This window comes from Dufourea novaeangliae, unplaced genomic scaffold (genome assembly GCF_001272555.1).
Source record: "Dufourea novaeangliae isolate 0120121106 unplaced genomic scaffold, ASM127255v1 scaffold177, whole genome shotgun sequence".
Classification (NCBI taxonomy): domain Eukaryota; kingdom Metazoa; phylum Arthropoda; class Insecta; order Hymenoptera; family Halictidae; genus Dufourea; species Dufourea novaeangliae.
The window spans coordinates 2,187,972-2,212,080 of record NW_015374070.1 but is presented as its reverse complement, the minus strand read 5'-3'; the positions used below and the strand labels follow the sequence as shown (position 1 = coordinate 2,212,080).

Sequence of the window (24,109 nt, the reverse complement as noted above, 5' to 3'; positions counted from 1 at the left end):
TGTCGGAATTTACGTTGACCTTTGACCTATTATACATTTTTTATTACACTCATTTATACAGAGGGAGTCAATAAGAATTAATATCTAAAATAATTTGTTGCCTATTGGTTGTACCAGAAAGGTTTTTAATGAATTATGATCGTTGAGTTCGTCTTTCTATTGACAACAATGTGGTATTAAAAAAAGATGCATTGACCTTGAAAGAACTCAAGATCCCCTTGATATTTCAGAAAAATATAAAAAAATGAAATTATACTCATCCCATGCACCCCTTAACATGCTACATAATTCATTAAAACATTTTCTGATACAACCAATAGGTAACGAATTGTTTTAGATAGTAGTTCTTATTGACTCACCCTGTATATTTCGGTCGCTCGTTGAGTACCAAGATAAAATATCGAGAAATATTCGAAAATTTGTGGTTCGTAATTTAATTTTCTCTGGGTTTCATTGTTCCTCATAAATTTTCCAATATCATGTTGCTACAATTTCGATGGGTTTCAATGCGAAGAGGTAAGCTGTGAGAATATTTTATCATTCGAATAAAAACACGCAGAATGAATTTAATAAAAAAAATAAACAGTGAGATACGAGGTTATTACGTTGCGCGTGGTTCTTTAGAAGTAATAATTTTCCAGGTAATTACACGGTTCGCCGCGTAGGAAATATTTTTCCGCGGAGCCAGCCGCAATTTTCTTTTCTCCATTCACCCGCGTTTCACGCGCTCGTTGTGTGTGCTTCGTATGCAGTTAGTCGCTCTTAATGAAAGGCGCTTACAACACGGTCTCGACTCGTAAAAAATATCGAATAACAAGGGAGAAGACTGTTCTTACCCCTTCCTTAAAGTACAAATCCAAACAAAACGGCTTGCATGTTGCAGGGAAATGCAGGCAGCTGAAACATGCCATTCCAAATTTCAGAATAGAATTTAAAGATATTTCGCGTTTGGACAATAGGAACATTTCTCAGCGATTTTCTCTGCGTGTGATGTTAAGTTAATAATGTTATGTAACCCTTTCGCCGCGGCAGATTCCAACTAAATTTAAACTATGATCAACGCTGCGAATAGCAACATTTTTTGTCAGCGATAACAATTGCAGAGAATTTCAAAGTACATTTCGTCGCCCGAGTTCTTAACTGTTCGATTAAAAAAAAATGAAGTTAATCAATCTGCGTGCGTCTCATTGGTCCACGAATTCACTATAATATAAAGAAAATTCAACCCAGGAAACAAGAAATATTCTTTTAAGTCTAAATTAAGAAACTTTGAAAGTTTTTTTTAATGACTGTATTTCCAAATACCAACAACAATTAAAAATTCATGTTGATAATAAGATAGAATTTTGTTTGCGGCATTTATCTGAAAGTGTAAATAACGGGTATAATGAGAGAACGAAACGAGCTTTTTCCACGGTGAAGAATATTACAAATTGTGAGAAAGAAGAAGACGTTGAGGTGGAAGGAAATTTGGGGTACCTGAGACGCGGGAACACCGGTCGGCGCAAGCGTCGACCCTTTTCACTCTCGTTATCTGGTTTTCCTCGTAACCGAGTGTGGCAGAACCCGGTCCCGAGCACTTCTTCGTTATGACGCCGCTGTCCCGGAATTCGTCTGAGCAACCTACACCTGCTTCCCACGATTTTGTGCACGTATTTCGCGAATTACGTTGCACGCACGTGACACCGGGAAAATGAATTCTTAACTGTTCCTTTTTCACGTAGGAAATATCGTTCGTACAAGGAATATCGTAACATGCAGAGACTGTTCGGAAGCAGTTGTAGTTGAAAACAAACAACACTTTTGTTTATATATAATATGGAAATATTATCAGAGATGGGCAAATTCATTATCTACATAAACAGTTTCGAATGAAAGATTTAAAAAATGGTAATTCGACATCTTTAATTGGTTAGACTCGACTTGCTAAACTTGTGGATGTAAGGAAAAACGTCGCACATCACAATTTCAAAAAATTTGAGTTTATACATTAATTGAGTTATAGAATATAGGATTTATGTATGTATGTAAAAAAGAATGCATGAAAACAAATTTTCTATCTTCGAAAAAATAATGCAATTTAATCGAAGTGCAATATTCAATTCATACGTATTAGGCAAAACAACGTAAGTCCACAAAATTTGGAGTATATAATGATTACACATGTCTGTCTTTTGTGATCACTTTCTATTTTCTGTTTCTATGAATACGCATGTACTATTACTTATTTTATATGGAATAAAATGAACAAAATTATATTCCATATTTGTTTATTTTATCAGAAATAGCATAGGTACTGTTACATACCAGTGATAAATACATATGTAAATTGTATTTTACAAAAAACACAGCACAGAAGAAAAAGAATAAAAAAAATTCGTGTTCACAGCTTTAAACGACAATATCTCGAAAATGAAAATATGTGACATGCGGTGTTTTTCCCGACAACCACAGAAATAAAGTACACGTTCTGTCTGTGTATTCATTTGTTGGTTTGCATTAAGAACCAAGACGCGAATAAAAACTTCACGAACGTCGTGCGACAATTCGGACAGCAATCACGCGACTTTTATAGAAGGATCGTGGCGTCGTTCATGATTGTTTCCCCTGATCTTCCTGTGTCGAGTTGTTGTGGCCTACCGATACTCGTTCGGAGTTAATCCGAAGCGTCGATAATGCCGTGAAACCGCTCGCGCACGTACGCCATGCACGACAAAGTGAAACAACTGAATAGAATAACGTGGACTACACACTGTTTCGATCTACGTGAATGCTTCCGGAATATAAATTGTTGTATCGAGCGGTGACGCCAATTTACCAGCGATGTCGCCTCGCTTACGGAGAACTCGAGCACTGAGAACTGAAACAGAAAGGTATACCATTGATTCCCCTGATGTTCTTGTGTTACATTGTGTAACAAAACTGGCGCATACGTCTATTGACAGAAAAGGGTATGCTGAGAATTCAACCCTTTCGATGTTTATGTCGAGTATACTGATCATGAAAAGATGGCATCTTTTTGATTTAACGACAGTATATGAAAATGATGCAAGTAAAAAAACTAAACAAAAATTGAATTTTCCTTTTATTGTACGTGGATCCGTTTGTATTTCAATATTGTCAAAGAAAATCCTCGAAGCGAAAAATTCATGAATTACACCACTTTCATGATCATCGACACAATTATACACCACTCAATTTCTATTTACGTTACAATATACAATAATTGAAGGACTTGATATAATTTAAAAAGAATGGAGTTAAAGGGCTTTCCACGTAAGATTGGCATTTCATCGATCAGTAGTCGATTACGAGGAAAACTGCCTCAAGAAACAAATCATTTTTTAACAGATTGCATAGAAGAAATTCAAAAAAAGTCCGTCGCAGGAGAGTAGTCCTCTCGTGTACCACTACGAAAGAACAGTCTTATGACGTCACGCATAAATTCCAAGTCCTCCTGCAGTTATAACTTTATTACACGCAATCATAAAACGAATTGCAGACATCATAAACTGAAACAAGAGGCACGGACACGTAACAACCCTGTAAACACGACGATAAAATCGTCAGAACGATATTCAAAAGATTTTATCGAAAATTGCCACAGTCGAGTCACTCCATTGACCCAAAATCCACAGAAAACCAACGATCCGCCGTGCCCGATATTTACCAACGGGATCGGATGAACGAGTGAGAATGGAGTGTCGATACCACAAGAGAATTGGCGGGAACCAAGACGGATCAAAAGAAGGAAAATAATTATTTCTTTTCTTCTCTTCTTAACGCCATGTTGGATCTCTTGGATTCTATTTCTTTACCGAGGCTATCTTCTTCATCGATTTCCAATAAATCTAAAGCAGGATCAGCGTTTTGTACTTTTTTCGTTGTCGATAAGATATAAAATGATGTAACATCAAGATCAATAAGTGACAACATACTTAAATATAAAAAAATAAATCCAGTTTATTTTCTTCAGATATACTTAAAGGACTTTCATACAGCAATTTTTATTTTTCACTAATTGTAAGACATCCATTGAAATCTTTTCTTTTTCTTAAATCTGTTTTAACCTTTTCAGACCTGAATTTTCCTTTAAGAGTAATAAATATTTGATGACGCATTTTAACTCATTAAACTGTTTAGATGATATTTTGTTTAAAAAGATGTTTATATGTCCCATAGTTTTGTAGGTGTTAAATGTACACACATGTGTACATTAGGCCTCAAATATCGCATTCCACCTAAGAGAGCACAAATGGAAGATCTTGAAAAATTTAAATTTATAAGAAACATATGGATCTGCAACACACTATATCTAAGGCTTTCTGTGAAATTGCAAGAAACAGTTTCTTTCCCCGCGGAGACACAAATGCACTTTAAACTTTCTGCAATGAATCCTTGAACGGTCAGGACATTTTAGGAATTTGCAGCGACTTGGAGGTCGAACACCATGTAAAGGCAATCAAGGGAATCTTACTGTAATTCTTGATTAGGGCGTGTTTGAATTTCCGAAACATTTATCCACACCGAAATATCAGCGTAGAAATTTCATGTACACAAATATGACCACCAGGTCTGCAAGGGTTAAGGAAAGGCTCTATCTCTTCTAAACATTCTTCACATAATACAATGCCATATTCTTTGGTACACCTTAACCATATCGCATTTTGCCATATGAAGTAACAACCATCGACATAACGTATGATCCATATGCAAAAGATTTCATCGAAAACTGCAAGAGTCAAGTCACGCTCCATTCACCCAAAATCCACAGAACGGGACGAAAACCAACGATCGGGCCTGTCCAATATTTGCCAACGGTCGGACGAACGAGTTGGACTGGAGAGAGTCGATACCAGAAGAGGCGAATTGGCGGGAACCAAGACGAGAATGATCGGCTCAGCAGCCGTGGAAACGACGTTTCCCACCGAAAAACAAGTATCGGACAGAAAAGGGGTAGAGAAATAAAATCTGTCCGGCCTCTGGCTTTTAACTCGTCGGACGATGAGAAGGCGCGGGAGAATGAGCTGAAGAGAGAGAAAGAGGGTGGAGAACTCGACACAAGGTAAATCGATACGGGCCACAGGCAGCACCCAAGGCTGACGGCCCTTCGCTTCCGTCGTCTCCACTTTCTCTCCTCCTCGGTGCCTCGCACCCCTATCCGTTTCCCTTCGCCTCTATTCCGCGAGCGACCACCGCCACAACCCCCTCGCGCACAGATTATGGTGCTCGGTTCTAGCGACGGAAATGGAGTGGCACTCGTCCCACAAAGTTTGCCATCGGGACGGCTCTGTATGCCCCCTCTTTTTCCATCGAATCGCGAACCCCTTGGAACCTCTGACGAGGACGAACAAACCGCGTGATTTTTTACCGTGCCGCGCTTTGGGTTAGGACGTTTGGCAAAAATTATGACGTCCGCTACCTGGAGGACACATTCATGACTAGACTGCGGATTTTTATGCAAAATCACATTTTAGAAGGTTGTTCATAAAGACGATAAGAAAAATAGGAATTTCTTTCATCCCTTAAGTATCTTATTGGGTTCAAAAGAAAATAGAAAACTCGTTTCTGACGAAAGTTTTGTTCTTCATTGTATTTCACAGAGACCTATAGGCTATAAATGCATAAAATCCGCAGTTTATTCATGACTGTATGGACAATTTCTTCTTTTTTATGACGCTTTGGGAACGTTGGAATTCTTCCTTGCGAAGGAACGTTTCAAGTCATCGATTGGAATTTTTCTTCGATACGTTGACTGCTGTTGTGAAAGAGATCGTACATAGCCAGACACAGTTTATTTTATTTTTTAAGCCAGACTGTGACAGATGCTACACTGCCCTCCAACAGTGTTGTATGGGGTACTGTGCTTGGTATATACTTTACTCAGGGATTGGATATTCCAAGTAGAAGAACCCAGTTTTAGATTTCCAATTACAAATTGATTTCATAAATAAAACAGTATAAATGGGTTCTGTCAACGTCACATTGATGGTATCGCTACATACGGACAAGAGCAACGAAATAAACTGACTCTAGGAATAAGGAAAATAAATGAACATTAAGAGAACTCTTGACATTTACTAGTTTCAAGTGCATCGATTGACTCAATCCGAGCCATTTGTATTCTAAATATAAAATATTCAAAGCGTTACGAAGCAACCTCAAGTACATATGATACTAGTTATTTGCTTTTTTGAGTTTAACATATCGACAGATTGAAACCCTGCGGGTTTGAGCTTACCTTGTTATTATGAGATGTCAAGTGCTCTGCGCACTGGCGGCTGTTGAACACGTACTGAATATCTCTGAAACACTAACACGTTCCAATTACGAACTCCCGTTGTAAGAACAACTTGTTTCATGTGCAAGTGTGATGTCTTGTCTTATAGGTTCTTTATTTTCTTACTGAAACTAAAACCTCGATTAAAAAATTATAGTCACAGGAGGGCATTAACAACCAAGAGCCGTCAGATTCTAAAAAAATCTGGATCAAACCACAAACTGAACGGTATGCTGCTTGTAATGAAGTTTGATATTTCCGAGCATAGCGATCCAGTAGTAAGCTTCACTCAGCTTCATTCAGCGCCCTTAAAAAGGGAGTCTGCATGTACCTTAACGTTGTATGCATTTTTACGGTGTCAAAGCTTACGACACTTCCTCAAGACGATCGAAATAAAATTCGATATCACTTTTCCTGACGAAGTTTACCGTAATGGCTGTGCCCGGTTTTCTGTCAGCTCGAGGATGCCAAACATCCAGGAATCGGAACATTGTGTGCCTTGTAACGTTATACGCCGTTTCACGACACTGTGTGAAGCCTCGCTGGTTCTACTGTGTTTACCATTGTGGTTAAACATTCTCCCTTAGCGACACGCGATGCATGAATTCTTGCCTGAAAATTATTATTCGCCGTATTCACGTTATTAGTATTCGGCGTTTTTTCAGAAAAGTTGATCAAATTCTTAGAAGCATAGTAGAAACAATATGTTCTTTTTGCATTTGGGTAGAAATGAACTTACAATACCAAGGTTGCTAGACTGGGTAATTTCTAATTAACGAGTGTCCACTAAAAATACACAAAAATGTTAAACTTAACGTTACGTAGTTGTAAAAAATACAATTAAAATCGTCAATTTATGCAGATATGGCTCTAATATTATTTGATTAGTCCCTATAAGTTAAATCAGTTTATAACTTTTTATAACAGAAATAAGCGTATCGTTTATAAAACTGCAATAGTTTCTATGTAATAAATGTGCTCGTTAATTTTTTAAACCTCGAAAGGCAAATGGTCTGGGACAGACGTGATAGATGAATACATTTTGACCCGCAGTAAAATGTCTCTTGTGCGCAGGTTTCAGGAAGAAATTGCGCATAAAATTTTATTTATACTTTTTAAATTCATATATTACATTCATATTATACAGATAGATCAAAATGACCCTGCATTCGCTGTACAAGGGTTAAGGATACCTTGCATAAATGTTTCCAGTTCTTCGTCCCTCGACATGTTCGAACAACTGAAATTCGACGCTTCCTTTCCGAATGTTTCCACAGTGCACCCTTCCAGTTTCGCGGACTCGAAGACGGTTTCAACCGAGCGCACGAAAACTATTTATTCAACCGTCTAGTTTGCGTTCCCACTTTTTGTATCTTCGTTCTGTTTCAACACGCTGCCATCCGGCGCGGTTTCATAAATATGGGCACGTTCGACGTACGAACGAATTCCGCGATCGACTGTAACCCCTGACCGTACTGGCAAAGGCACACGTGGAAAATCGTTAGGCCGATGCGCAAGTGGTATTTCCGGTTGATCTAACCGTTTGAAAGGAACGAACCCGTGCCCATTGTGACCGGGCACTGCAGACAGTTCGATCTACTTTACGTCATCCGCCGAAAGTTTTCCTGGTCAAAGTTCACGTGTCAAACCCTTAAAGGGTGTTTTACTATAAATCTGGGATTCTGAGATATAGAAGTTCATAAAATAAAAATTTCGTTTTCTTTTCGTTTACATTTATATCGGTCTGAATTACGTTAAAATTAAACTTGATGCACTAAGTTCAATTCTTAAGTAAATTTCCACTTCTGTAATTATTCTCTTAATTAAGTTCCAAAAAATTGCTATGACTTGCGAATTCGTGTTACACGTAACTAAAAACTAGTATACGGGATGTCCCATGAAATTTCAGGACTTTCCTTTAACTTTCACCATATTTTTTCCATACATTTGCAAATTACTGCACACAATTCGATCTGTGTTCATTGCTAACAGAAAAACCCTTCTTCCGGTACCCAACACATTTTCCCTAAAAAGACTCGTAATAGAGGAATTAACTGTCTCTTCAATTTCTATCTGCGTGAATTGATCAATAGAACAACGAATTTGCCCGATCATCCACATTCTACACCTAGTTCATTCTTGCTGCCAGAAATCTAGCGCAAGAAAAGATAAACAGTATGAATATTCATCGTCTTCCATGGGTTAGTTAAACGGTCCGTATACACGACGTTTCAGAAAATAGGATACCAGCGCATGGCTCGAAATGGACAATGCTACAGAAGTTACCATAGAAATTCATTACGCACTCGATGGCTGTGTGGGCTGTCGCATAAATTCCGTCGCTATCTTAATGGACGCGCGATAAAGCTTGTGTCCAGGTGGACGGTTCCGCACGCAGAATGGACACAGGATAGGAAACGTTGCACGGGGACATAAAAGTACCGCGAGCCTCTTGATCCGAACGCTACTTATCCAAGAGCCAGAAGTATCTCGACGCAACCCCTCTAAATCTCCCCTAACCGCGCCTAGAATCGCGCTTCTTCTACCCTCGTGCCCGTCCCTCCTCATCTCCCGCGTGTTTCTTCGCCCCTCTTGTTATCATCCCTTATCTCCTCCACAATGCCCCTCCCCCACTTTGCTCTTTTCGACTGCGCTCTGTGGCCCTCAGGGTACGCGCCACACAGATCGATCCCGGAAACTGGAAATCGAAATCGTTGGGGATGGAATATTTTTTAACGCATAGAGTGTCGTTTTCGTGGTGGTATCCGCGAACCTCGAGGCACTTCCGGTGGGACCGGCGAGAACTGTTCATATGGGGTGAGCCGATAACAGTTTGCGGTCTGGAGTAACTCGTTGCTTATTCATGTTCACGAAAAATCTTCTATACAGGTTTGGATACCTGAATGTCTAAGTTACTTGTCTGTGTAACATGTTGAAAAACTCCTCAGGAAAAATTGAAATCTAACAAACATACATACATATTTTGACTTTTGTATGTGTCGGTTATTATGAAAGTGGTCTAAGTCAAAATTCTAAAAAAATTAAACGTGTATGACTAGACTGCGGATTTTATGCATTCATAGCTTACGGGGCTCTGTGAAATACAATAAAAGACAAAACTTTCATCAGATGCAGTTAGGTTTCTACTTTATTCTTAATCTAATAAGATATATTTGAGAAGAATGAAATTCCTACTTTTGCTCTTGTCTTCATGAATCGCTTTATAAAATGTTATTTTGCATGAAAATCCATTTTTAAATGGAACCACCCGTTTCTCCTTGATCTTGAATGACCTTGAATAATTTAGTCACGGAATTCCTAATGAAAGGGACAATCATTGTAGATGTTTAAAAAAAGGTAATTCCATTTTTAAAAAAGGAAGGCGATCGTGATATCTCTAACAACAATGACATAAAAACAAAAAATTGTTTGGTATCGTGCGAGCCCCATTAAACCATTCAACGTTGTCCTAAAGACATTTGACGTATTTTTAAAAACATCAAAGATATTTGAGGTGCAAACGTTAGGTGACTCACCCTGTATATAAATGCATATTTGTGTATTTATTTATTTAGGAAATATATATTTATTTTAGTATACGTGTAAATTAGCTGTTATCTTCGAACGTTAATCGGATAATGTCGACCTCGCCTCAAACTCATTGGAAGTATAGTTCTATTCCTGTGTGCCAATGAGGGTGTCAAAAGGGTAAAATATTCCGCGTCGCGCCTGTCGTGCTACGGTGGAACTATGGAATTCTCTTTGACAGATGCTCTTCTTGCCCGTGAGTGCTCGAAAGCGGTGGACTTAATTGATTCGTAACTCGTTGGCACTAATTGGTGGGGAGGGGGGAGATTTGAAACATGCAGCGCGGAACGCGTTCGTTCGAACGAAGTTTTCAGTCTGTCGACAGAGCGAGTTCGGGTAACAAGAGTTTTATTATTCCGTCGCGATGGGATTATTATCGTGCCTTAATTCGTGGATTGCTTAAGAGTCTCTCCTGATATAAATCCATCCGTTGTCTTAATTGGCCGACCGCCATCGAATGAGAGTTTTTAGGTGGATGGAAAGTTCGTTTAGAAGTTCATTCCTGAAGTTTCCCCTCAAAGGAAGATTGCCCGTTTCCGACCGTAAATGACAAAGTAAATGACATAAGATTCGAACAAAACGTAAAAGTGGTTCTGCGAACTTGATTATATTTAAGTATCTTTTGGAATTGCAGCGGAATATTTGTTGTAATCAGTGGATTACTTATGAAACTACGATTTTTTATAGACTGGTTCACGTGAATCGGTAGCAATGAAAAAATGTACTTCAATATTCGAAAGGTTCGTTATGCTCCAAATCAAATAGAAACTATGATACACATCTGTATATGCCATGAATACATGGATAGTTTAAATAATAATAGGCAGTTTGGTTATAATACTTTCAATTCCGATTGTTCAGAAAGCGTAAAACACCAGGTTCGAAATTTCGTATTTACCTTGATCTCGACTTGGCGAATAATATAATTGATTACACAGGGTGTCCCAGGTTGGGTAATGCAATCAGTAAGACGGTGATTCCGTAAGGAAAAATAAGTCGAATAAAAAAGAATATTTTTTTCGATTATGGTTTCGTTTTTGAGAAAATTGGGTACGAAAATTCATCTAAATCACGTGTATTTGTGTTGGCGGTAAGTAGAAACGGCCTGCAGTGAATAGACGCGTCCTAGCCAAGTTTTATTCTGTTGCCTGTGTATTCAACAGATTTTCAAATTCGATTATTTAACTGTGATAAAAATAAAAATGTTGTCAAAGGGCAACAAATGGAAAATGTCATTAGATCGTTTCAAAATGTTAAAATGTTCTTGTAAATCATTTATGTGTTCTGTAATATTCATAAAAGTACAACCAAATATTTCTTTGATAATTTTCAAATAATTTGGGAACGAAAGGGTTAATACTTTAGTGTAATTAAAATCATAACAACCCAATTGGTTCTACACTTTCAGCGGTTTCTACTAAATTTTCAATTTTGGAATATCGTATGTGTCAGGAATATAGTAACACACACAGGGGGATCGAATAGCAACTTATGCTATAGTTTAGTGGACTGAAGTGTCCGAGGAATCGCGTTGTTGTCGACTAAATAATAACTCGGTCTTAAGTAACATTCCGCCTCGTGACGCGTTCGTTTTCCGCTTTGGCCCGTCTGAACCGCGACTGACGCGATTATACGGGGACAGGGGGAGCTGTCGAGATCGTGTTATCTGTGTTCTGAAGTGGCTAACAAACGGTGAGACGCGACGATCGGTCATATCCCTTGAGGCCTTTATCCATAGAGAACACGATGCACACGTTGCATTATTAAAGCGGAGCCGTGTATCTCCATTCACACAGCTGCCTGGCACGTTTCACCTCGTTTCTTGCGGCCGCTTTGAAGAGATTTCGTGATGTAAACGCGCGCTCGCGCGTTTTCAACGAGATTCTTTTCGCTTTGTACAGGACTTTGCAAAAAAAAAAAGAAAAGAAAAAATGAGACGAGATTCGCGAAACTCTGGGACACGGGAGTTACGAAGTGATTAAAAGAATGTCTTATGGATAGACGGTAGATGGCTGAAGGGGATATGCAGATGAAATTTGCATTGTAGAGGGAACTACAAAGACAGATTTTAAGCAGCTACGTACAATGAATGAAAACAATATCTGCGCACGTTCACTTTTCTTTTTTTTTTTTAGAAACGGTTTTACAGCTTCGTAGAATGCTGAATTAAGAACTGAATTAAGTGAAACTGAATTAACAATAAGAATTTCCGTTTCATTGGTTTATATTAATTATGAGAAGCTTTCAAATAATATACTTTTTACCACTGCATAACTGTTCATTTCTTTGAACAGGAGTTATTTTAAAAGAACCCTCATTTGCAGAAACTTTTTTTATTCAGAAAATATATGTGGCAATTTATACATTAAACAAAATAATGTTAGTGCCATCTTGGTTGAAGCATTAGACTTCAACTTGTGACATTTTTCTGGAACAACTCATCAACGCATGAGAAGATATTTCACGCAATAAAATGAAAATTGAATATTTTTTTATTTGTGACCACTTTTCATAATCTGCGTACCTGTTTTTTATATCTGTTTATGTTTTGTCCTATGTCTTATATGCGGCTCCAAGAAATATGTATCATTGGCTTCAGAATTCCAAGTACTATACTAAATCTCATTAAACAGTTAGCGTTACATTTGGGAACCTCTTCTTGTCAGTGCCGAGGAGCCATCGAACACTCATTCAGGATTTACTGTATATTAATTCGTGTTTGAGTTAAATGATCATAAAGACAGTATTATTATTATTTTTTTGTCATCATTATTTTTTTTTTCGATTGTACGATCGTTAGTCATTCGTGTGCCGTATCTGTTGCAGGTCAATTAATCGGGATTATTTTACACCGGTCCATCGAAATATTCCCAGCTCGTCCTTTTCAATTTCTCGATTGCCATTGTTCCAACGGTGACACGGCCAGGATTACGATTCGGGATCGAACATCTCGTTGTTCTTGCTCCCCCGTAGCTACTACCCGGTCCCCCTCGCCCCTGTTTCTTTCGTTTCGCGGACGATTAGTGGACCTCCGGGCGGAATGACCTGACCCCCTTTGATTTTATTTCGAACGAAACCTAGGATCGACCGAGGACACTCGAATAAAATATTCCGCGAGAGTGCACGAGGTCGTGGAGTGACGTTAACGTGTATTTTAAAGAGTAGACAGATGGGGATGACTTATTAACGATGAACAATCGATGGTTCCAGCGTGGATCGGTGGGCTCGAATGTGAGTAATGCGCAGAAGGAATGGAGACGATTGTCAGTGACAAAACGCGCGAACGATCTTAACTGCGTGTCATTAATGTTAAGTGCGTTTGTCATCTGAGTTGTGCTGTGTGCGAAAGTAAGTGTAATAATTCGTCCATGGTAAGGGGGCGATAACAGCCCCTAAAGTTGAGGGATATAAATATATTTTTCGGAATGTCTCGGAAACTAGAGGGAATAGGAAAAAGTTTTTTGTTTTTTAATTTTGTGTTTTTGAATGGAGAATTTAGTTACATAAGAAAATTTAAGAACAAAGCATTTGTTTAAATAATATATTGAAAGTTGGTATGTTTTCTTCAATTTGTTTATGTGTAATGTTGTTTATGTAAATTCTGTCTGAACTGTGTTGCGCGTGAAAGTAAGTGTAATAAAATATTTTACAGTTTAACGTTTCGTGTGCATCCTGTAGAAGAGATCATAATGATTAGACAGCGAATTGTGAGGAATTTGTGGTGTACATTAATGTGCGCATTACGATAAAAAGAAAATATTAGATAACTATTAATGAATTTTTTATTTTATCTTTTCATGGGTATTATGTATATATTTAGTCTTTAGGATGTGTATAAATGCTGTAGAATATGAAATGAGAATTCGAATACAAAGAAATGTGGAGTACAATTAATTCTGGGGACTACAAGGTACTAAAGTAAAATAATTAGTACCTTTTGCAAATTTATGCTAGTACCGTATACATGTAGTGAAGTAATTCCCTAAAGAGCTATTCTGGACGAAATAAAATGGAAAACATTTTATCTCGTCCATATTCTTTTTTCTTTTAATTTCGCCATTTTGTTAGTGTATTGTGAGAATGTCCCATGGGATCGCACGGGAATACACGTTCCGTAACGTTACAGGTTAATTTGAAACAAATAAAATTAACGTTCTGTAATTAATTTGCGAAGCTATATTAATTTAACGGCAGAATTTTTCATTCTGTAATATTCGTTACATTCAATTACCAAACGTGTTATACAGATCGTCCACGTTCGTGTCAAGCATTATGAAAGATTTTAATTACCTGTAGCGCCGTTTGAAATACATACAAAATCAAATATGTACATGTTTCCTCTGCAACCAGATGATTATAAATGGAAATTTAGTAATACGTAAACAAACATCAATTGAAGTAGTTAATATCCGCTGATTCCGTTTACAGTACCCAAAGCTTAAATTACAAGCAAGGAAGTAATATCGATTTTTAATGTATTTGTATTAATATATGAAAATTATGAAATATATATTGCATCACTTTCAAATATACATATGTAGTACGCAGAATTTTCGTAGGCAATGTGATTTGTAAGATGATTCGTATTTAACTTATTTTGGCTAACACGAAAACATGTCGAACTTGTACACGCCAATTTTAGTGAAACTTATATTGGAGATAGTTCCTCAAAATATGTTTGGTATGTATAAGGAATAGATAAAAGTTGTTTGTTTTTAAATTGTGTGTTTAATCTTACAATAAATAAATGTATTACGTTACATGTATTATAGATTTTTATGTCAGTTTAAAAAAAACTTCGACTTGTTGGTTCCCCATACCAAAAAAAGCTCCGACTGTAATGGGTTAATTAATTTTCTTACTAATAATAATAAGAGAAGTATACTGCCCTACTTACTTAAAATGTCCAATCTAACAAATTATCGTTTTTCAAGTATTTTCGAAATATTTGGGGCCCCATGTGCTTTTTACTTTTTAATTAAAACTGGAATGCCCTGCGTGTTTTTTACTTTTTAATTAAAACTAGATTGCCCTACGTGCTTTTTTGGGATCTAGAAACAGCCTAATTTGTTTGTCTTAACTGGTTTTCACATGATTCTACTAGTTTATATTATTCTAGGTAACATCTACTAACTTAGATAGTCCTAAGTTATGACTGACGTTTATGCCTCAATTATTTATGTTAAAGATGCGTGCAAAAAACTAAAATAAATATGATTTGAACCGTTTCCTCCGTTACAATGGCCCACGATGAAGAACAACGTCACATAGAAAATGATAAAACCTCATTTTCCTCGGATGTCTGAATATATCAGTTAAGACAATTAAGCTAAGGAGGGCAGTGTACGTAATAAACTGTTTAATGTTCGAGTGATGCAGGGGAACAGATGTTCAAATAATAATCAAAGAAAACTATAAAAAGTGACAAAGCGATGGAGTTTAAAAAACGAAACCAGTGAAAGAAGCGTTCGGAGACGTATCGGTGAATCGATTAAAACGTTGTTTTATTCTGGAACGGTGCAATCACGTGATTACCTCGTTACGCGATGAAGCAAGAAATGGTTATCGAGTAATTATTCCTACTGGCGCTTCGAAGGGAAAACCGTGGCACGAATGAATGATTTAAAGGAGTTGCCCGCGGAACTTTGCGATCTAACGGGAACGTTAACGAGGCTTCGGCGTATTTCGTTTCCAACGTTTCCGCATTTGCATCGTCGGAAAAGTGGTTGCCTCATTTTTTTTTCTAGTGAAGGTGACTCTTCACGCGACCGAAGACCGACAAAGTTCCAATCGCGTCGCGTGAAAATCGCTCGATTACTCCGTGAAAAGTGAACGGGAGGGGCTCTTTGTTCGTTGGACAAACTCGAAATATCGCCATCGGCGACATCATTTAATCCTGGATCTTCCGGCTATCGGAGGACATCCAGTATTTATCCTCTCACAGGATATTAAAGTTGTCGGAACGTGCCTGAGTCACTATTCGATTCTATTTTGGATATGTTTAGTCGACTCATAATCCCATCACTATAAATTAAGTTAGGATATCTAAGAATGTCAAATAATAAACATTAGAGTCCACTGGATGTATAAACTCTACTGGAAGTATTTATATCCAATTGATGGGTATAAAACACCCAGTTTATGAAAATGGCGAAAAATTTGGATTTCCACTTTTTTTTTCTTAATTATTCTGTCATTAAGCTTAAGAAGTAATTATTACGTATATATGAATCGCAAGGAAAGACTATACAAAGTCACATGCAATTATTTCATTATACAAGAAAGAAATGTAAGAATGAACATTCAATTTGATATAAAATACTCACGTTATGCATCCTAGGGTTAATACCACAATTTTCGATCCCTTTTAATTTTTCCTTCACGCCATTTCAAACGGGGTCTAATGTACTTCGATGAAATTGCTCTGATAATAGATCGCTGGATTGAGAAATAGTGTTCCGATAACTGAGAGGCTCCACTATATCATTATGGTAGAAGTTCGAAGGATCTTCTTTCCATTTCGATGCGCACTGTAATAGAATCGAAGAGTAACACACCATGCAAAAATAAAACGAGAATGTAACTTCCTGTGGGAGCTTCGTTCTTTTGAGAAAACTAATTTTCGAAATAACTGGGTAACGCGAAAGTTTGGCTAACAAATCTGAGCTTTATGGGCCCTCCTCTGGCCTGTTCGTGACGTGTTTATACGCGAGAGCTACAAAAAAACAACATGCCCGGTCCATACATCATTATTCCTAGATTCTTTATACAAAACTTAACCGAAATTTACAGCAGGATTTCAATCAGAATTCAACGCGCGTAAGCATTGGTCAAATTTAAGATTCATTTTCTTAAGAACCAATCGATTTGTCGAAAAATTATATTCCATGTTTCGGAATTATTGTGTTTGCGGCATAATTATCGACTTTTTCGGTTATATCGATTACAGGACAATTTGTGTTTGTAGGGTGTCCCATTTTATAAAGGATTTTCCCAAAACCTGCAGGCTGTTCATGTAAGTGGGCTATAAATATTGCGGCACTAGGCGACGATGAAATACGAGGCGGGCGAAATGAGTTAAAAGGGGGTTGGCAAATGTCATGTGGATTTCGTAATGTCTGAAACCTCAAAGTCAGGTGGATAGACTTATGCTGCCTGATATATGGCCTCTTTATACCATTCGCTGTCGTAATTATGTGAAAGGTAGACGAGAATTTCTCCAATTTTACTGGATTCTGTTCACGCGTCGATAACCGACAACTGGGGACAGTCGTGATATAGTTTCAGAAACAGGTACGAACCGTGGGCAGTTCTTTTCATGAAAGTTCTTATCGTTTCTGTTACAGGGTGACAGTGCTGGGCGTTCTACTGGGGATTCTCAAATGGGATCTCAGCGTCACGTGCATTCTCCTTCTGTGGGAATACGTTGTGGGATACTTGGTGATTTTCGTCGTCTCCATGGTAGTGGAATTCTCTATCTGCTTCCTGGCTACCAGAGGGAGCATCCTGGACACTGCGGCGAGGGCGCCGATGCAGTACATCCTCTACATTCGACTTTGTAAGTGCAACCGATCTTTCCACTGAATACTTCCTTTTGAACTTGAAAATTGATCGATCGACTTAGGTGAATTGCATACATTTCATTCTTAACTACAGACAGTTGTCCGTACATCACCGCAGAGATGAATAAAACTGGCAACAAACAGTTCGCGACATTGTTAACCCTTTCATTCCCAGATTATTTCAAAATAACCAAAGAAATATTTTGTTTTATTTTTGTGCATATTACATTACATATAAATAATTAACAACAACATTTTAACATTTTGAAACCGTCTAATGCCGTTTTTCATTCGTGGCCATTTGACGTTCTTTTTACTTTTATCACAGTTATATATAATAATTCCCAAGATAATGTTATTATATATAATAAAACCCAATTTTTCTTACCTTTGATCAATAAACCCTCTTGAGATATTTGAAAGAAATTAGAGTTCTGTAAGTTTCTGTTGTATTTGTAACAATGCTTAATATCTGAATTCAGCAGTTTTAACTACTTTGGGAGTTCCAGCGTTAATAACCAACTCAACCTTATTTTCTTCCTTAACTTTATGGAAATTGTATAGGCCATTTAATGACTGTAAGTACGTTAATTGAAGGTAGTCAGATGTCTAGAGTTTCAAAAATTCTCCGCTAGGTTGTGATAGGGAAATATAAATTCAAACGAGTCTTCTGTGGTTAAGGGTTAAGCGTAATCATAATTATACAAATTTCTCTATCGCAGAGCTCGCCCTCGATTAAAAGTTAAAACAAGAAATTTATTTTTCATTATTAAAACGTGTTTATTTCACTCTGTGGTGTATGTTTATAGGATGTCTTATTACTTACGGACATCTAAATTATTTTCAACCCTCTTTGCAGAGAGGGTTAGCACTTATTTGGAAACAATCACTTAAATTAAAGGGAAATAGGGATACTAAGGATACACTAGCTACAAAGACAGGAAGTAGAGGCGTACTTTCTCGGTTCGCTACTAAAATCGATAAGATTTTTATCAGAATTCCCCTCCTTATAGACAGAGCCGACAACGTCGTCAATCCCGGAACCACTTCCCGTCCTTTCGTGGTTATCCGATATATTTATGGTATCGAAACCGGGAGGGTGAGCCGGTACAAAAGAGGAATTGAAGTTGAAAATAGGCGGCTGTGTCTGTGACTATGTATGTAGGTATAGTATCCACCTAATGTGAGCATTTTAAATATCTCACTTGTTTTTTTGACGATAAAAGAAAATGTGAAAGGAAAATATTATTTAATTGGAAGTAGCAAATACTGTGATAAATAAAAATTTCGACCTCGAGCACGAAAACTCCACAAATGTATGGGAGTAGATTTAAATAACAAAATAACTACGATGAAGGGATTAGTGCAGAAAATTAATTTTAACAAATGCTCAGTGTAATGTCCATCAACTTCGACACATGTTTGTATACGATAAATGATTTTTCATATTCAATGTAAAGATAGTGTAGGTCATTGGATTGGTCTTGATCACACCTATTACACCAAGATGTTAAATATATGTAGCCCTATTTAAAAAAACACACCCATGACCTTAAAATTTCCAAAAAAATATGACGTTGAGTAATTTTTTTTGCTTCTTCCAACCAAATATATATTTTCTTTTCACATTCTCTTTCTCGCTTCACAAACAAATGAAATAGCAAAGATGTTCACGTTAAGTGTGATACCCTGTATACCTACATAATCGAAAAAAACCAGACTGACAAAATCAGAGTTAATAAATCGTGTATTGGCCAATAACACACCGATTCTCATCACCATTCTCGGTTCTAACGAATTCCATTATAGGACTTGCTTTAACGGTTACGCTGATAATAATCAAAGATCACCGGGAGATTCCTGTTGGAACGTTAGTAATTACGTCGAAGGAATCAAAACTGATTCGTAGACGCGCGATCTGCCGGGGGGTTCGTTAACGAAACGCTTCGTTGGCGGCGACCGAGGGTGCCCCTTCCGACCCTTCCAATCCTCGGCGGGGCGAACCGGAGGGAATATTAATAAGGGCTGATCCTCTTTTGGCCTGAAGTCCTCGCTCGTAATAAACGACCACTCACCAGAGGGGGGAGAAAAGAATTTTGGACCACGAGGGTCGCAATTATTCCCCCGTAAGAAGCCTAGGGATGGAGAATGAATGCAACGGGGAACTGCGGCAGAAAAGTTTATTTCGTATTTTCGCTGGAACCGGAAGCCCACCAGTTAACATTCAACTAGAAATTTGTTCCCGAAGAATGGCCAACCGAGTTCTTTTTCAACGTCGAGAATAGTCTTCCACGGGCGCAAGGACATTCTTAAGATATCCCCATTACTTCAGCGAGCGAAAAGGATCGATCCACTTTTTGAATTCACCGCTGTCTGGCTTCCACGGAGAGTCTTCGAAGCAGAAGACGAACGTCCACGCTTCTCGCCTTCTTCTTTATTTTTTCCCCTCTACCCCATTTCCGTGCGCGAAGACGGCGTGAAATTTTCTGTCTTTCTGGCCATTAAGAGATGGGAAGTCGCATCGTCGTCGTATTCTCGGCTCCTTCCTTTTTCCTCCGTTCTGGTGTTCTGTTATCTCTTCAAGTGACCCTTTAATTGTCCATTCTCCTAATGCGCCCATTCGTGTGCGTCTTCTGGGAGGGAACTTCGATGTCTGCTCTTTCATTTGGTGTAATGGAACAACCGCACCGTGTTCCCATAAGTTATTCGGTAGTGGTACATATATGTAGGCGAAGTGGAGACGAATATACGAAGAAACTGGGTCACGTTCTGATTAATAAATTCCGTGTCTCATGGACGACCGATGACCTTTCCGTTTTGGCAATTTGCGATTTTCACCGTTAGTAACTCCGATTTCACAGGTATTAATTTTATCGTACAACTAGCTTTTTTCCCGCAGTTTCGCTCGCGTGGATTTCGGAATTTGACAAAATTAGTTTTTCAACAAAATTTTTAAATTGAATTGTAGAAAAAGGGAATAGAAAAGAAAAAATAGATGTGTATTATACATATTATTATATTTGCCCCCTGGAGACGAAATTTCAAAAAATTCTTAAAATTACTTCCCTGGCATTTGAATAAATAGATAGTATTTTAAAGTAAAAAGTAGTCTGATATCTCATCGAGACTAAGAGACAATAAATATTCCCAGAAAATACAATTTTATCTGTTCACCCCTTTAGGGGTTGAATTTCGAAAAATCCTTAGTGGATGTCTACGTCATAAAAACAATGTAATTTCAAAATTTCATGTTCCTAGGTTAAACGGTTAGAACTGAGCGTTGATGAGTTAGTCAGTCAATTAGAACTTCTTCTTTTATATGTATACACATATAGATACACTTCCTACGTTGTTCTTTTGTAATAAGGAAAATGGATATTTGTGTTCTTAAAAGCATCGTATTGAACAACTTGATGTAGTTATACGTCTTATAATAATCGTTAGTACATATATACTGCGGATGATACTATATGCAATAATTTACTACTAAGTGATCCTGGAAGTTCATGCCACAATGAATTTGATTATCAACTTTGAAAACACTTAGGAAACTATTCGGCCATCGCTACTTCTAATTACCGACCACTTGAAACTTCGTAATATTTCTTAGTGAGTTGAAAATCTGTCAATGTCGATGGTGTAAGAAACGATACGTAAGGGTATATTAATAAAAAATGACAAAAACTTTTCTTTTGAGAGCATAATTGTTTTATTAAGAATATAGGACAAGTTAACTTTAAACATAGTGTTTAATCGAATCGGCAGACCCTCCGCTTTAAAATGAACTTAAGATCATGATGTTGCGGCCATAAGCCTATTTCGAATAAACCTGATACATCGAAATGTTAATCAAATCGAAAAAGTAAAAGGTATGTGTCTTCAAGAGGAAAGATTGATCTCTCTATTACTTTTTTGTCGAACATCCTAGGATAATTATTTCACTATCTAGAAGCAATTAAAGTCAAAAGGATGATTTTTGCTTCAAAGTTGAAAAACTCTGCCAAAAAAAATCGTACAACAATCGACGAACACTCATTTTACACAGGAAGATACTTGCCTTCGACTAGTATAAATTCAACATGTCTAAAAAGTTTTGTTCATCCCATGTAACATTGCAAAGTAGACCGAAATTTTAACAAATTTTTCAAGTGTATTTTATATTAGTACAACTTTTCCAAGAAGCAGCATAGCTAAAATCTTGAAAAAGCAGCTGAAACTAAAGATTCTACAATTTGAAACGATTTTTTAATAATATCGATACGATAATTTTTCTTGGAGTTATGACAATTCGAACTTGGCCCTATTTTTCAGGTTCGTAGAGGTGATCTCTTAATTGCTCTGCGGACTGTATTTCATTCTCAAGCTTCAGAACATGTGTTACATACTGGTCTGTCACGTTACAACGATAGGAATTTAGTTAACAAATGTGAAACTAATCCAGAGGTGTCATCTGAGAGCCAAAAAAATCGTTCTTGTCAAAGTTTATTCATTATCACCCACTTAAACTGTATCGTTCTTTTTTACACCCGTACATTTTAAAATGCTCGCAATATGCCAGCACATCATGTGCCGGTGTTTCGTCCAAGAAATTGCTTCCAGCCGTCTGTTCGCCCGAAAGACACATCGCTGCGTATTAACGGTTCTGGAGCCGATCCAAACGCCGGGTACTGCTGTTCCCTGGAAGCTCTGTCTCTCTGTAGCGCAACCCAGGAAGATACTGGATGGAAATTCCGATCACGTACAGCTGATTGGTCGAATGCGTACGGAGTGCGCGCCAGGCCACCCGACGTTGCACCTCCGTGTACACTTGGATCCTTTGTTCGATTCGGTTGATCTGGTTTCGACAGACGCCGATTCGGGACTTCAGTCGAGACGGAAATATAGAAGACGAGAAAATGCTTCTGAATGTGACCGAGGTCGTTTCTTACGGAGAAATAAAATATATCCGTACGAGTCGAACTGGAACAACTCCGAAGCTAGAGACAATGGTGGGCGACTCTGTTAATCGAGCTCAGGGCCGACCACTTCGAGCTGCATCGACATCGGACGGACAGACTCGAATCGAACTAATCTAGGACTTAGAGATTCGAGTCGGGTCAAAATAGCATTGAGAAACTCGAATTATGCTATCTCTAGACTAATGGAGTTGAATAGAATTCATCTGAAATTATAAGACTAGAATCTGATACATTTAGTTTTCAGATTGAACTAGGTCCAGAACATCAATCCAGAACCCAATGACCCGAAGGACCTCCGGACAAAGGGGTCCAACTCAGATAAACTCAGAATCCAAGAACCTAAGCTATCTCTCTTGATCTGGGGGTCTAAGTTAGATTTGGATCTCTGTGTCAGGACTTTCTGGAGGACTCTTCTGGCTTGGGTCTCTGGAACCAGGAAGTCTTCTAATTAGGATCTCTGGGTCTTTTGTTTTATGTTTCTGGGTCCGGGACGTCCATTGGCTTGGATGCTTATGCCCAGGGATCATCTGGTATCAGTTCTGCCGTTTGCTGGCTAAGGGCTAAGGTCTTTATAGGGGTCTTTAGATAAGGGTCTTTGGCTTGGGTTCTGCATTCCGCTGTCTTGAGTCTTTGGGTCCTGCGGTCTGCTGGCTTGAGTCTTCAGGAGACTTATGGTTTGGGTCTCTCTTTGGTTTGATCCTCTGGTTTGAGCTCTTGCTTTATGGATTGGTTCAATTCAGATTCTTCGGTCCTGACTTAACCCATCTGAGTCTTTCGGGCCAAGGTTATTATCATTTGAGTCCTTAGTCACAAACTAATCTAATTTTGAGTCTCCTCTATTTTGTTCTTATACCTTCTTTTCGTTTATGTATATAGAATTTTCTACTTCTGCCAAAAATATTTGAAAATCATTGGTCCACGTTTATCCCATCAGGATAGGTTGTCCATGTATATTCGAAATCATTTCGAGGTACGCGATCGTGTTGGTGGGTAATTAGGTCAAACGCATTTTCCACGGCTCAGGCAGCGTCAAAAGCTGTCGAAGCTTTGTGACGTAGCTATTTCATGCTGGGCGCGCGAAGAAAGCACTGTCAATACCTTCAATCCTTATCCGGTGCGAAGTTATGGCATTTATGTCGACGCGGTTTCCTTTCAGCGAAAAAATGCCAAGCATCCCCGACAAAAAAGCGTTTATCCTAGGAAACGCTTGACCCAAATATTTTCCACCCTTCCCTTCCGATGTAATCTGATCGATAAATATTTCTTAAACCTGTTAATGGTTTTACGTCGTCTTACCTTGTTTTCATAACGTGATAACGTAATTACAGAACAGATTTAGATCTACCTTCTTTAAGATAAAGTATGGTTTACTTTCTTCTTCAGGCAAGAAAAAGAAAGTTGAAAATTACGCCCTTGGAAGTTTAATCTTGGCACTTTGTCATTTCTTCAGAACTATCAATACACAAGCAAAAAATACAGTTCTATTTATTCGTTCGAGTAAAAAGACTTATTTCCTTTCTGCTTCTTTTTTCATCTTTATCAAGTGAAATATTCGAAAGTTATGGAGCTTGCGGTGTATTCACATACTGCGACTACGTTTTGTAATTATTTATATTCATCCCGAAACGGATCAAAGCAAACTATTTCCGCGCGCAGCGTTCGCCTTGATAAACATAAAATTGCGGATCGAAGACATAAAATGTTTAAAGCGGGTTTCGGAC

The 24,109-nt window shown here is 38.0% G+C and overlaps 1 protein-coding gene across 1 annotated transcript in view; it reads left to right on the top strand.

Moving 5' to 3' along the window:
• LOC107190341 (sn1-specific diacylglycerol lipase alpha) overlaps window positions 1-24,109 on the top strand; it is an 89,488-nt gene that overhangs the window by 33,686 nt on the left and 31,693 nt on the right. Inside the window, exon 2 of the mRNA XM_015579134.1 lies at window positions 17,215-17,426. Coding sequence (XP_015434620.1) covers window positions 17,215-17,426 — 212 coding nt within the window. The remainder of the gene's footprint in view (window positions 1-17,214; window positions 17,427-24,109) is intronic.